Source organism: Bacillus rossius, chromosome 12, assembly GCF_032445375.1.
Source record: "Bacillus rossius redtenbacheri isolate Brsri chromosome 12, Brsri_v3, whole genome shotgun sequence".
NCBI classification, from domain to species: domain Eukaryota; kingdom Metazoa; phylum Arthropoda; class Insecta; order Phasmatodea; family Bacillidae; genus Bacillus; species Bacillus rossius.
The window spans coordinates 6,271,916-6,287,775 of record NC_086339.1 but is presented as its reverse complement, the minus strand read 5'-3'; the positions used below and the strand labels follow the sequence as shown (position 1 = coordinate 6,287,775).

At 37.0% G+C, this 15,860-nt stretch overlaps 2 protein-coding genes across 5 annotated transcripts in view; one reads left to right on the top strand and one right to left on the bottom strand.

The window, feature by feature from the left end:
* The window catches only part of LOC134537419 (E3 ubiquitin-protein ligase CBL-B), an 84,543-nt gene extending 77,238 nt beyond the window's left edge, over window positions 1-7,305 (top strand). For both annotated transcript variants that reach the window (XM_063377821.1, XM_063377820.1), the window contains exon 12: window positions 543-7,305. In XM_063377821.1, the coding sequence (XP_063233891.1) occupies window positions 543-810 (268 nt within the window). In that variant the 3' untranslated portion in view covers window positions 811-7,305. The remainder of the gene's footprint in view (window positions 1-542) is intronic.
* Window positions 7,306-8,190: 885 nt separating this feature from the next.
* The window catches only part of LOC134537420 (glycerol kinase 3), a 65,381-nt gene continuing 57,711 nt past the window's right edge, over window positions 8,191-15,860 (bottom strand). For all 3 annotated transcript variants that reach the window (XM_063377823.1, XM_063377822.1, XM_063377824.1), the window contains exons 9-12: window positions 14,853-15,058; window positions 12,444-12,587; window positions 11,404-11,490; window positions 8,191-10,570 (exon numbers count right to left, since the gene is read on the bottom strand). In XM_063377823.1, coding sequence (XP_063233893.1) covers window positions 10,479-10,570; window positions 11,404-11,490; window positions 12,444-12,587; window positions 14,853-15,058 — 529 coding nt within the window. In that variant the 3' untranslated portion in view covers window positions 8,191-10,478. The remainder of the gene's footprint in view (window positions 10,571-11,403; window positions 11,491-12,443; window positions 12,588-14,852; window positions 15,059-15,860) is intronic.

The window sequence follows — 15,860 nt, the reverse complement described above, 5'->3', positions numbered from 1 at the left end:
GAGCTTTTTTTGCACTTGTAATGTACGTTGCAAATTGTTAACATAACTTTATTGCATGTAGAGCTGTGGTTTTGAACTGTTTGAAGTTACAATTCTTTAGGCCTGTTAATGCAAAAGAGATGAGAGTGAATATTTATGATGCGCGCGCATCATGCAACGTACGGACTTGACTTTTTAATGTTTCGGGCATTTCCATCAAAAAGAGAAATGCTGCGGTAACTGGTAACTGTAGCATGCACATTGAAGTTACTCCTCCTTGGATGGAGACTGTGTGGCTTGGCAGTAGGGGGCCTGGCAAATGGGGGCCTGGCAGATGGGGGCCTGGCAGATGGGGGCCCGGCAGATGGGGGCTCGGCAGATGCGGGACTGGCAGATGGGAGACTGGCAGATGGGGGACTGGCAGATGCGGGACTGGCAGATGCGGGACTGGCAGATGGGGGGCCCGGCAGATGGGGGAATGGCAGATGGGGGCTCGGCAGATGCGGGACTGGCAGATGGGGGCTCGGCAGATGGGGGCCTGGCAGGTGAGACGTGCTGTGCAGGGCAGCGACGCGCTGCGGCAGCGCGGGCACCAGTGGCACGGCCGCCCAGCGCTGGAGGAGAGAGGCCAGCGAGGCACAGAAGCACCGCTACCAGCACGGCGACCCCAACGTGGCGTACGAGAACCTCAACATGGACCACATCGCTCAGCTCACGTCGGAGGGCTACGCGCAGGACGCGGTGATACGCGCGCTGGGCATCACGCGCAACGACGTCGAGATGGCGTGGGACATCCTGCACGAGTTTGCCACCAAGCAGACGTCCGCGTGATTGGCCGGCGGGGTGACCTCGCAGTGACCCGCGCGTTGAAGGAACACGTTGTGGACGTGTGCCGTCCCGGAGCTGCGCTCTATGGCGCGGGCACGCACGGCATAACCCCTCTTTGACACGTTCGCAGGGACCAGGAAAGTGTTGCAAAATGCAGGAGACAGGTGAGAAAGAGATTAATTTATATTGTACGAGTTTTATATGGGACCACTGAAAAGTATTGTAAAATGTAGGAAAGAGTTTTATTAAGGGTGTAAACCAGGGGTTGCGCTGTTGATAAACCGAAAGAAATACCACCAAAGAAATAACGTTACAGTTTGCGGAAACTGAATGTTTTGTGCGACATACAGCTAAGCTGTGCGTGATCGCTTACGTCCACAATTGTTAATTCATTGCCTGGAGTGAGATGGACGGCACTCCATTTATGCATTTTAAGTACATGGTGAAAAAAACACTTCACGCTACCATCTGTAGCATTCTGTAAGAATATAAAATATGTTATAAATATTTATGACCATACGGTTTCAAGACTCCAACTTAAAGAACAGTGCAAATATGTATGATAGATTCTTCAGATGAATAAATTTCTTGGAAATGTTATTTTGTGTAACGCTTTGGATACTAGGATACCATGCCGACAGAATGTAGAGAATTCAGTTGCAAAAGGTTATCTCTCAATTGTAAATGAACATAGCTTTAAAAGTGTCTTGTGCTATTTAACTTAAGTGTTTTTGACTTTTTGCCTTTATTTCTGCGTACCGTGGTTTCCTTTTAAGTGTGTTTGTCGGTCCAAAAGTTTTTCGCTGCCCTTAGCAGTTGCAACAAGGCTCTGTGGTATTATGTCTGGTTATGTGGTATATGTATATGGCAGCTCGCATCCTACGCACGTGATTTCAACACATACTCTCGTTGAACAAGACTTCATACGTTGCACTTAATTAACCTGATCTTGAAGACACGTCAAGCCCTTATTCATTCATACATTAATAATTCTTAATCTTTTTCTCAGTGGCTACCCAAAACACATCAGTAGGGGCTGTAAAAATTAGCATTTTCATTAAAGTATTCAAAACTTAAGTAATAATATCCTAAGTAGTTAGGAAACAAATATTGAAGTATGTATACAAATACTTAAAACTAGCATTAATGTTTGAGTTTGTACAAAAAAAAAACCACACGTGATTAAATCCTTTCTGGGTAATAACCACAAAAATATTTTCTAAAAAATTTGTATTAAAATATTTCTAATAAACATTATATTACTTCAAGCTCTCTTTTAACAATACTAAAAACCACTTTAACACTAAGTCTCACTGAGGGATTTTAAGTTTATTATTTGTGTAGGGAGTAGCAGACCAACCGTGAATTGCAAATCTATTGTAAATACTGGTTTATGTTATTCAGAGGTGTATCAGGTTTTGGAAATTTGACAAAAACTTTTATTTTCTTGTAAGTCTGAAACAATGCATTTTCAAACACAATTTTGGAAATGTTTGTTTATTAAAAGTGTAGCAGTATCGTGGTAAATTAATTTAAACCTATTTCTGCAGGAAAAAAATGGCATTTATGTTAAAAAAAATAGCAATAATAGTAGCATATGAAGTGGAAATTAACAAAAAAAATTGCATCACAGGTTGCAAATTTTTCCAGCCCTCAACCATAAGGAATCCTCGGATGGGCATCACTAGGACATCTTGCTGATTCGGAAAGTGTGTCAGTCCAATCCCAATTGCCAGGTTAATTAATATTAATTAATAAACACAGGATGTGCAAAGCTCTACTGCACTCTTAGACATCCTGTCACCTTAGATCATTCTATGTTTATCTGTGTTGCGGAAAACTGAACTTAAAACATCACAATGCACAGAAATATTTTGGAGCATAATTATAGTCTTTAAAATGTTGTAGTGAGTGCTTAATGTATTTGCAGCATCATGAATATGCACATAACGGCAACCTTTGATGAACTGTGTTGTCCTGACGGAATCCGAGTTTGGCCCAAGTGTTTTGCAACTTGTAATTAGTCATTTCCGCCACAGCTATTGTTTCTGACCATCAGACTCTTTATATTGAGGTAGTCACAGAGAATGAAGCATGTAAAACCAACACTGTCGTGAATTTATTTAATTTGTCTACAACTTTCATGTCTGTGATTACTTTTTAGTTTCTGCAGTTTAGAAAATTATCACGCCATTGTAGATTATCGGTTTACATTGTTCATCTGCAAGTTTTCGTTGTTAGATTAAAAAATATATTTTTTGTCGTGTTATCAGAATTTTTATCTGCGATGGAAAATGCAAATAGGTAAAAACCTAAAAACATGAATGTCTAATTAAATGCACATTTGTGCAATGAAAATTACTTTTACTGCACATAAAATTTTATTGCAAGTATTGCATAGTTGTCACAAGACTTAGAATCTGGCTGTTTGTAAACCAACATAAAATCTCTGTTAATTTTATTGTTGTCCAAATTCAGCATGATGTAGCCATTGATGGAAATGTCACCTCCCCGCCCCATTTAGCATGTCAATTGCTATTTGCGCTTACCCCTAACTGATAGGCAGATTCATTAATTAATACAGCCTACATGTCTAAGCCGAGTCCATAATACCACATGTCCAGCATTTAGCTATAATTCATAGTCCCTTGCAAATAAGTTATACAGAATTTGAAATAAGTATTCTTTGTGTAAATGCTTGATAAAATTGTTAATTTTTTAACAGTCTATACCTGAATCCAAGACTAGTTTTGGTTGAATCTGTAGTTCTTAACTTTTAACGCCAAAAGTTGACTGTAAATGAAGATAAGGAAACTAACAAACTGAACAGTGAAGATATCTGATAGCCAGACTGTTTGTGAATGTGTTTGAAACAGTTTTTTCTTGACTTCAGGACTCTTGTACATAATAGTAAGACAATCTAGCCTGTATACAAACTGTTGCATTGCAAGTAATGTTATAAAATACAAATATTGTAGTTGTAATGTAAAAATTTTCTGACCTCATAAAATTTGTTAATGTAGTAACCCAAAACAAATAGGTATATTGTTTTAAAAACTTTGGTGATTATAAGTACATACCTAGGTCATCTCAAATTTAAAGGCTTCTTGGATTTGGGTATATGCTATAAATATTTCACATTTTTTATCTGGACTGTAATAAAAAATATAAAATGTAAAATCATGTGCTGCAGTTAAGAACACACATGTATTTGTTCAGTAATTTACTGTAGAATTGCCATTTAGCAATGCGGTAATTCTAATGCTTGATAAAATATGTGAAACTATTTTTTAATATATTTTAAAGTTTTTTTGTCTGCTATGAATATTAAGGAGAAAAAAACATTTAGAATTTAAAAATTTCACAATAATAATAAAAAAAGTTCAAATATATTTAGAGTTGTTGCAGCAACATGTGATGTGATAAAAACCATATAAAAATTACTGTAATGTGTGAAACTATCCATTTGTACGGCTGTCCAAGTTCTTCATGTAACAATAGTTCCTGTGCATTATGGGTTAAAATGTGTAATTATTAGCTTAATTATTTTGTGTGTTTTTAATCCAGCGCTGCTGTTATGAATAAAACACCCTTTTTATGTTAATTTTAAAGCTATCTTGATTAATAAAATAGGAAGGACTTTATTGTACAAAATACTTTGCACAGTTTGACATTATCATATTGAAAGTGTGGTTCAAAATTTAAACAAAACTGCTTTCACTAATTTTCAGATGTTTAAAGTTGAAATTTTTGAAACATGCAATTAATAGGTGCAATTTGTAAGAGAGGTGGAAAAGTTACAAAACTTGACAGGTAAGCATAATCAAAATATGATGCGACCATGGTATTTGGAATTTTACAAAGTGATGCATGCATAGAATAGAAAATTTGTGATATTACTGGCTCTTTAGAGTTTGTGGAATATTCAGTAGTGAAATTCATATTAAAAAAATTTAAGAAAATACATTTTTGATTTCGATAAAAATTTGTGAGTGAGTCTTTCAGTTCTCGCCAATCATGTGTAAACATCTAACTCCAGTAACTGGCAAATTCATACTTATAATACGAAACTCTGACATGAAATTTAACATAGAATTCTTTGAAATAATGCTGAGTGTGATAAAAAAACTAATAAATAAAATATTAACTTCTCAAATACCAAAATTTTTTGGTGCGAATCACACATACACACTTTCTGCGACCGCCGCTAGCATTCACCAACTGAATTGTAAACATTGTGTGCCACCATCAAGGGCATATAGCAGCTAGGGATGAGAAAAATGGTTATTTTCCAGTACCAGTTATGGTTCCATTGGAATAACTGATTATTGAATGGTTAACATTATCAGATATTGGGCATGAAGGTCTATTTCATTCATTCATTCACTATTCCAATCACAACTTTGCGCTCGTCTAAAATAACTTCAAATGTGACACCGCCTAGTTTCCTTAAAATCTTATGACTATGAGGTCCATACCAATACTTAGGAAACTTATAAATTCATCTCCTTTTGAGACTGGATGTATGGAGGTACACATAATCCCCTACTTTTAATTCTTCATCATTTGACGTATGGCCATAGTATTCTTAAGGTAAATATTCCTTCTGTTCTTCTGTTCAGCCGTTTGTCCGTGATGCCATGGCAACAGCATCATTCAGTTCGAGTGGAAGCATTTATTTTAGTTTTAATTATATGTGTGTTGCTATTTGCATGGTTTTAATTTCAGAATACATACCATATTTACCCAAAAAGAATGTGACGCTGAATATAATACTATACCCCAAACTTTTTGATTATTTTATGAAAAAGACTTAATGAAGTATAAAGTACAATTTAAAAACATAGAACTTGAAAATTATTTAAATAAGGGAATTTATTCGGTAATTACTGGAGCTTTTGTGGTGTTAGTTTTCTCATTAAAGTGATTTACACTGCCTCTTTGGAAACAACAAGCCGCAGTTAGAAGTAAAAAAATAAGTTTTATGGTAGTAGTTGAAAAGCTGTCCACCAGAAAGCAAAGAAGAAAGGAACTTTGTGACAAACTGCATTCCATCTTCTCTCTGCCATCACACTTGTGGAGAGATTCAGGAAGCCACGGACTAGAGTAATATAAGTGACGCAGTTTACAGGCAAAGTGTGTAGTTTTTCAACTAATCTGTTACTAATGGCAGATACAAGTTTGCTATTGTAATGCGACTCTCACTTAAAAGTTTCAGCAGTTTTAGTTAAAATCTTAGTATTATTTTCAGGTAAATATGTTATTAACTATTGTTTGAACTATGCAAATTTATTTAAATAACCCTATTTAATAATCATATCTAGTCATTATGCCAAATCTCATTCAGCATTGCTTTATACACACTTTCTACAAAAATACTATAAAGCAGCATTTATGCATTACGATTAATGAGTTCGGTCAGGCCGTTGACAATATCTTCCGCAACCTCCCCCCCTCCCCAATTTTCCAATTCAAACTAATAAAACTGTAAGAATAACAAATGATCTACTCCGTATCTTTGATGATGGATTATGTTAAAATAGCATTTTTATTTTGCATTAAACTGTGAGGTATTCCATAACACTAAAAATAAAATCCTCCATCGTTCGCCCTCCCAAGATCCGCAGCTGGATCCACCCGCGTCCACAGTCATTCCGTTCAGATGCAAGCGAAGAACACACATACATTAAAATTAAGTGATCTGTCACTGTGGAGTGTTCAAAAACTAACTCGTCTATGCAATAGCTTTAAAACAAGCTCACGACCAATGCTACAGCAGGTAATATCAACTATGCATGTGATGTGCCGTGCAAAGGTTTCAGCAGAAACGACCACCACAGTTGCAGGGCAGGTGTCCCACTGCCACAAGTTGTGACGAACAGATGCCATCGCGTACTTTTATTCATAGTACCTGCAAGTGATTGGTTGTTTCGTTTGTGTTGTATCGCTATTGTTATTTTGAACATGTTCAGTCTGGCTGATTTGTTTGAAATGATTCACTAATCTGTGCTCATTTGTTTTGTACAGTTTAGTGCAGATAATGTTGGTTGATGTACACTTTTTTTTTCTTTTCACAATTACTATAAATGTTTTGATTTTCTTGCGTCATTTTGCAGGTATGTAGTTTGCGTGGTGAGTGTCCACAAAATGAGGATGTGATTTTGAAATACAATAATAATTCTTGTTACGGTTTACTGCATTTTAGATAACTTTATTAATGTTATGGTTATCTGTTTTTAGCTTGATGTGCAATAACGTGAATGAGTGAGTCACCCGCTCATTGTCTAGTAATGACGGAAAACATATCACAAGTACAACTTCACTCGCTGTTTCCACATTCTCCCGACACAGGTGCTAGATACTTGCTTATTGTTTTCTGTGAAAATGTTGGTTATTAAAAATTTCTCAGTTTTGTATGTGTATCATTAGTTTCAATTACTGTATATGTTAATATTGTAAAAATCATCTGATCACGATAAAAATAAATGTTAAATATTATTTAAAGTACTGTTATTACAGTGATACATATATGGTACAGTAGCATGTCCACACCCTCTAGCATGAATCCTGACATTATTAACCAGTTACTATTACAACACACATATTTCAGGTATACCATATTTATTAGTTTCTAAGAGACATATTTATTGAAAGTGGCAACCTACATTTGCTAACAAACTGGTGTTAGTGAAAATAATTATTAAATAAAAAAAGTTTTTAAAACTGACTAAAAAGTATAAAATAATTTCTCCTAGCCCCATAAAGGTTTATACCTCCTTACAGATTTTCCTAAGAATGTGTGATTGTTAATCATTAACAGCTATGAATTAACTAGCAAGATTTAAAATGAAAAATGTGGATCATGGGATTAATAATAATTAGAACTATGTCCAATTAAAAAAAAATTCTTCCAACCCCCTGTCTACATGAGATTTCTAAAAATCACCCATAATTCCCCTTACTACCCCTAATGCAGTATTATGGTACTAATTGATGAAATTTTGCTAAATCGACATTAAAGTTAACTATCTACATTTAATTAAAATTTACACCTATCAAGTTATCTATATATTTCGAAGAAAAAAACCATCTCCCGTCTACCTTTCCCACCACTTAAAAGCACACATGATGTTTAAGAAAGGAGGAAAAATACTGTCTACATCATGATTTTCATAAAAAACAAAAAAAAAGTTTACTGAATACATGTTATTCCTAAAAAATTACCCTGTCCCCCTTTCCCGCCACTTTAGCTCCTAACAAGTTTTAACACTTTTGACACAAAAATAAAATTACTGTTAAACCTTGTAAGCATTCATTACAAAAGAACTGTGTGTAATAATGCACAGACATCTGAAAAGAGGAAACCAAATATTTTACAAAGGATCATAAACAAATATTTTTATTTTCACTGTGGAACAAACAACTTATACTTACACATTCCACATAACGAATCACATGACCTGAGTCTCGGATGTAATAGAGCGCGGAACAAACAGGAAAGTAACAATCGGTTTCATCACACACTTGTCGAAATTTAAAACATTTTTGTAGAACACAAACAAAACAACAAATACCCTGTTACACAAGAAGGTAACTTCACACAGACTATGTACACTATGCATTGTAGTTTAAGTACAATAATAAAACAACTAATATATAAATATACATAGGTAACAACTTGTAAACCTTACAACACAGTGCATTCACATTAATCACAACACTTTTGAAATAGGTACATCAATTGAGTTGTTCCCATACCGGGGTCTCCGTCGCTGGCATTGCAGCAGAGATAGGTTCTATTCACTCTCTTTCCTCACATATGTTCATCTATTTACGCCATTCTCTTTTGCCCTCAACACCAGGAATACTTACATAAAAACTTAGTTTTATTGAAGAACTGCTGTTTATATATATATATATATATATATATATATATATATATATATATATATATATATATATAAAAAGAATATATAAGAATTCTTGATAGTTATAGCCCCAAAAAGACAGTAAATTATTCTGATGTGGATGGTTAAATAAATTTATTTGATATCGGTACCACTACTGACTATGTACTCAAACCTACTGTCTGGTTGCAGCTTATCAGGAATAGTGATACCATGTCACAAGAAAAGATAATATTGCACACAAAAATATTAACTAATATATTGTATCCTCATGATGAGATACAGGATATATATATATGCCACAGATTTTTTTTATTTTATTAACAGTTTGAAAATTAAAGCAGAATCGCATACACATATATTGTGACTAAGTTAACAAGAATTTAATTTTTAACTTAATATGTATGGTTGATACATTTTAGTGGACACTTAAGATTACTGTAGTTCAGATCACATTTATTTATTTTTTCCAACATAGCCCTAAAATCTAAACATTTTTAGGATGTGTTAAGTAAGCCAGTAATTACTGGCTAACTCTACAGCCAACCTTGACTCAATTGAAACTATACCTAAAATCATACACTTATGATTTAATGCTAAAGGAACAAAGAAGCTTTGAAAGATGCATGGTTATACGTCTTAACTCGGTCGCGTATAACACTGATACATGCATGCACATACTTTTAAACAGATGAAACCTAAATACCCAATTTGGTTAATTCTAAACACAACTAGTCAACTAGTTACAGTAATATCTAATACCTACTGTACTTACCAGAATTCACAACAAGCTGAATGCAAAACTAGGCCTACATAAAAAAAATCTAATAAATAAAACTAAAACTTAAGCCTTGTTAACCACTCTTTCATACTCAGCTACTACATATATCTAGAAGTGTATTGCTACTAATGTTTTTGGCATTCCTAACCAATATAGGTAACATTAGCATCAGTTATACAGTCATAGATTACCTTATTAATGCAACATGTAATGCATTTTAACATGTTACTGAGCACAAATTTTTTTCACAAAAAACACAAAGAGAAAACTACATTACTAAGCTCCAGCTTAAAACAATCCTAGGTAAGAACTCTAAGAGAAGGCCAAAAGTATATGTATGCATTCTGCATCCCACATTCACAACACGGCAGCAAACACTCCTCTACTTGCTACTTCTAAAGTTTTCAATATAAATTAATAAATAAGGAATATTCATATGCAGTACCAACTTGCTGTTTCTATCCTTTATTTCAATTTACTGATTTTTTCTGCCACCCTGACAAGTTGCTGGTCCAGAAATTAACAAGTAACATTTGATGCGTTAAATGCATAATTTTTGCCTCGTGATGTACAGCACTTGTAATACTTGTGCTTAGTCTCGGTCCATCTCCAACAAGACCGCTGTTGCTGTCGGCGCCAGACACACGACCGGAGGCCAGAGGGAAAGTGGGTGTACGGTGAATATGTTATGGGAGTTATTAACATTATATATATATATATGTTGATTTCAATGCATGTAGGTGATTGTGAGGTTTATTTCATCATGCTGAAGTAACTGTCAATGTTAATGAATAAAATGTGCATGATATAACTCAGCACAGGATAGGCAAAAAAAAATCAGATACTCAACAGCAAGTTGCTTCAAGTCTGGCGTTCTGGTGAATACAGTATATTTAAAAGAGACACACGAGTTTTTGCACTTGAACGGACGAATCAGGTGTTCTGTGAGCGGAGCGGGAGCCGAGCAGCCGTCAGCCCCGGCGTCACCTCGACAGCCCCGACAGCACCAGCATGCCGAAGCTGGCGATGAGGAACCAGCTGGCGGGGATGGAGGCCAGCAGCCGGTACCGCTCGTCTGGAGCAGCCACACACGCCATGCTGCCAGTTCGCACGGTGAAACAAGCAATCTGAGAGAATTTGCCAGTGTTAAATAATTCCTGATACCTAAAATGTTGGTTCCCCTACTTCGAAAGCCACCCTTCGCCCTGATCCGGAACAGACATGAAAGAACACTTGGTATTCGGATTGTACCCTCAGTACAAAACAAACACCGATAAATGTGAAGGTTTTTTTTTATAATGGGAACCGCCGGTGCCTGTTAACCCTGCCACGAGTTGAAACCCTTAGAGGGAGCAGCCACACAACGCAGGGGTAGAGGAGCAGGAGAACTATGAGAAAACCCACATGTTCATGGCGATACCTACCACATCTGCACCTTGCAGAATCTCAAGTTATCCTTAATGTAACTGCACAAATCAACAATGCACTCAAACTAGGTATGGGCATACCCTGCATCAATTCTTTGGTGCTTCAATTTCACCAATTATTTCTGGAATCGGAACCATCGATTCACAAGCTAGCTGTAAGGAATCGTGTCACATTTAGAATGGTAGGAAGTAAGAACTTGTAGATAATTTGGATGTAAAATAGATTCACATAAATTAAGCAGATTCTTGCTACAATTACCATACTTTCCAGCCGGTAAGCTGAATTTGTGTAACTAGCCTAGACGTGGTAGTTTATTTTAAGGTTGGATCACAACCACAATCAACATATATTTATCCGTCACACTTTACCAACCACGTAAAGATAAACAACTGGTAATTAGGATCGGAGTGAAACCTGGAATCGAGGGAACTAGTGGAACCGACCCACCCCTAACTGAAACGGCTGACCTGGGAAGCGTACCTGTCATCGCCACGGACTTCTTGGTGCCGACCCAGCCCAGGCTGCGAGCCACGGCCATCTTCCACTTGTTGTAGCGACTGTCTCGCTCTGCGCACAACACAAACAACATGTCAGAACTTGTTTGCTTCTGTCAACCCAATTGAAATTGTCTGAATGAAACATTAAGTTCAAAAGTTCAAATGAATTTTTAAAAGAAAAAAAAAGTAGGCTGGTCCTGGAATGAATTTTTCAGTTCAAAAATAATTTTGGGCGAGAAAGAAATTTTCTTCCAGGAATTGGTACGGGATTGGGAAACAATCTACAAGGTACACGTATCGAGACAGCAACTGGACTGTTAATAACATGGAGAAAAATTTTTTTTTCTCAAATACTGATTATAAATGGTAAAACATAAACCACTTATTACAAATTTACAAGGATAATTTCTAATATATAATTAGTAAGGACAAATTTATGTGGTTTTTTCTTAATGATAATTTTGGTTTTAAAACAAAAGATTTTGGTGTTATTGTTTTTATTATTTTTGGAATTTTGTTGGTTCATAAACAAATAAAGATTTCGGTGCTTTTGCAATATAATAATTTTTAATATTCATGTTTAACTACTCTTGAACAATAAAAATAAATTTGATAGTATTTGTGGGATTGAAAAATGTACTGCTGCCATAATTTAAAAATGAGATAAAAATAGAAAGATAAAAATGAAAAAAAAAAAAATTTCCAATCTATTTACTACATACATTTTGGTACAAACTTTCTGCTAAATAAATTACACTAATTGAATTTAATATATTAAAAGATTAGATATTTTTTATATGAGTTAAATTTTGATTAATTTTGAATTTTTGTTTCATTTCAGTGCTAAATGGCGTATTAACCTGCATTTCGGCATTTCATTGGTGTACTGAAACACTTTTTGGTGTTATCGCAATTCACCGTATGGTCTTGTCCCTAGGTATTAGATAGAGCCAGAGATAAATAACATGCACACAGCTTCCCACACTGATCTCGCTGGTGAAGCGGGCTCCGGGCGCCACCCACCTGCGTCCGTGGTGGTGGGCAGGAACACGTCACACTCGATGCACTGCTTCCGCTGCTCGTCCACGTTCCACACCCGGATGCCCGCCGCGCTGCCGGCCACGGACGCCGCGCCGACGGCCCGTGTGTCCGCCACCCACGACCGCTCTGCGCACACACGCACACGCGCCGTGTCTGGACCGGTTCACCTCGACTCTCACGCAGTGCTTCCAGCTCTGCTGTTGTCTTTGAAAGATTTGTGCAATGGGAGTGCATGACTTCATGTAAGCTTTCGGACATACATACGCCGTTGCTATGCACATGTATGTCTATAGAAGAAAACTACAAAAAAACACAAATCAAGCAAAAAATTGCTGTTGTCAACAGGATATAAACACCACACAATACTCCACAACAGGAATATGGTCAACAAACAAAGAGAAAAACAAAGAAAAATGGACTAACAGAATGAAAAAAAAAAAAAAAAAACCACAAATAATGGCAGCACAAAAATACCGAACCCAAAAAATTCAGCACAACAGTTGAAACGAGACAAAAACACAGCGAAACGAAAAGACGAAACAAACACAACAGTTTTCTAAAAATTCTGCTATAGCATGGTTCGTACCCTCTCATGAAATCACAAAATAAGGAATTCGTACGGACCCCTTTACCAATATCAAGAGGTAGAAAACCATTTGTTATATCACTTCAAAAAATAATGTTAGCACCCATTTTTGTCTATCTTCCAATCTTTCTTTTATTCTTTATTATTTCCTATGTTCTCTCATTCTTGGTTTTCCATCCTCTGTATATCACATATTCTTTTGTCTTTCTTTCTTAAGTGTATAAAGTTAAGGAAGACTAGTTCCAGTCTTCTTGTATTTTTAAATACCAAGCTACACTTGCATTACAGCTTCTAGCATTGCATGTACACCTCAACGGTGCGTAGGCGCTCTTGCCAAAGTCAGCATATACAAAACACATCACTAGGTTTAGAAGATAGGAAAGATATTATTTATATCCTGTCATGTTACACATCACAAAACTTCTAAATGTATAAAATATTTGCAAGGTTAACATAATTAATAAATTCACACACGTAATGTGCAGAAATATTTTTTAACAGGAGTGTAATATTTACTGTGAAATTATTATTTAAACCTTTTTAGGGACCATAAAAATAGTTTTAAAATTAAAGAAAATTTATCCTGCAAAAGTATTGTAAAAGACCGCAGAAAACAGCAAATGTTAGAAAAGTACATACAGTTAGTAGGTGTATATAAGCGTTTGTTACATTAGAAATGAGAAGTTTTGCTTGTTGTTTATAAGAATCGACTGTGTGAACTAGAATGTGCAGAAGTTTGTGACTGTGCTCGATTGCAAAAAGAAATAAGCTGGATTTATTTTCGAGACACTCGTGCTTAGTGCAGAAGTTTGCTTTGCTATGTACCTATCCTCCCCTTCTTGCCGTCTTCCCATTCGACAGCTAGTGCATGTGTTGCAGTGGCGTCTCCTGCTCTACCGGTTCCACCACCACGTACCTAACTGTTCCTTTCAAGCGATTGTAATTTCCGTAATGCTCGTAAACAGTTGCCCCCTCAGTGCCGTATTTAATCACATAATGTCCGCCATCGCATAATGTCCGCACATTTCTTTTTAAATACTTGAAATGGAATTTTTTTAAATCCGCATAAAGTCCGCACCAGACAAAGCAAACTTGGCCACCCCTAAAAGGCACAGTAACGGGATGGAAATTTACCGACGGAGGGGACTCGCATGCACAGACATCTGCCGGTAACTTTTTTTATACACACAGTGGGCAAGGGACAGGGAGGGAGGCTCGCCGGCGCCGGCTAATGCAGACATTAGACATCTGCCCCGTGCCGTTAGTGGCCATCTCAATGAAAAATTAAAAAAATATCTTTTCACGCAAAGCGTTTATTTTGTATAGGCTGGCTGCGGCTTCTGAACGTAAGAGCGCACACGCGAGTGAGAGAAGAGAAAAAAATGAGTGGCGTCTTCCACTAATCGCCGGCACCCAAATATTTCAACACCGGTCACATTTCTCACGTCCGCTGCGGAGGGTCGCCAGTCACCAGCGCTCTGCGAAGTAGTGTGCCGCCGTTAATATTTTTCAACTGGGCCGAGGGAAGGGTGCCAATTTTACGAAGCAGCGATTTTACTAATGCAATCCGCGGAACAGTGAGCATACGTAAAATCAGGGTACTAGTAAACTAATCATGAGAGAACAATTTTTTTACTCTACACAAAACATGTAAAATTTTGAGGGAAAAATTTTTTTTTTTTCGGACTTCACCTCATAATGTCTGCACCCCATTTTTTTTTTGTCAAAAATGTAGCCAAATTACTGCGGACATGATGCGAGTAAATACGGTAAAGAGTCAGGGAGCGAAGGAGCGAGGCACGCACCCACGGAAATGCCGCACAGGTCGGCCTGCATCTGCATGAGCAGGTTGTTGGAGGTGAGCGGCCCGTCCACCTGCAGCTTGGCCAGCGGGATGCCGCAGTCCTTGTGCATGGCCTCCAGGATGTCGCGCGTCTGGAAGCACACCGCCTCCAGCGCCGCCCGGATTATGTGCTGCTTCGTCGTGAACTGCGTCAGCCCGCAGATGATGCTGCACACAGCCGCACACGGCACGCCTTCAGCATCAACGGCACACTAACAAAAATATATAACTTTATACTGCAATTCAAGGAAGTACTAAAGAGTGATTGAACAACTGAGTATTTCTTGAAATTATAAATTAAATAAAAATAATTTAAAGCCTATTTCTTCCAATACTGAATGGGAGAATACAATGAAGAAGACGCAAAGGAATGGGAGAAAAAATTGTTGATTTGATACGGTTTTGCGTCATATGGTTATGCACAGACTTAATGGGTGCTGAGCTTCAGAAAAAAAACTATGGGATTTGAAAAATGCACAATATATATATATCCTAGTGGTATCTGTTTACGAAAAGCATTTAATAATAAGATGAAAGTAGATGAGAAATTCTGTTTCTGAATTTTTAGGAGACTGAAAAAGACTAAAATGTGTGTTTTCAGAATCATTTTTAGGCATTTAAACATCCGGTACAGGATTCTTGAAAGCACTCAAGGGACTTGCATTACACATGTACCAATGTAAGCCAGTCGACAGCCTTGCGCTTAAGGCGATACCGCGCCAGAAGCTCCAGCGAGCTTTCCAAATACAATCCTGCCTCACTGACACAAATACACTCTGGATTAGGCAAGTCCCTTGGGTGTGACGGAACCTCTGAGATTATAGTGTGTTCCGAGTTACTAGGGTACCAACCAAGTGCTCATGAAATTCCAGTAGTGCCAGGGCGTTGGGCGAGAGGAATAAGAGTAGGAAGATGAGAATGAGGAAGAGGAAGAAAAGTGAGTTAATCTTTCCCTCAGTTGCCACTTTGA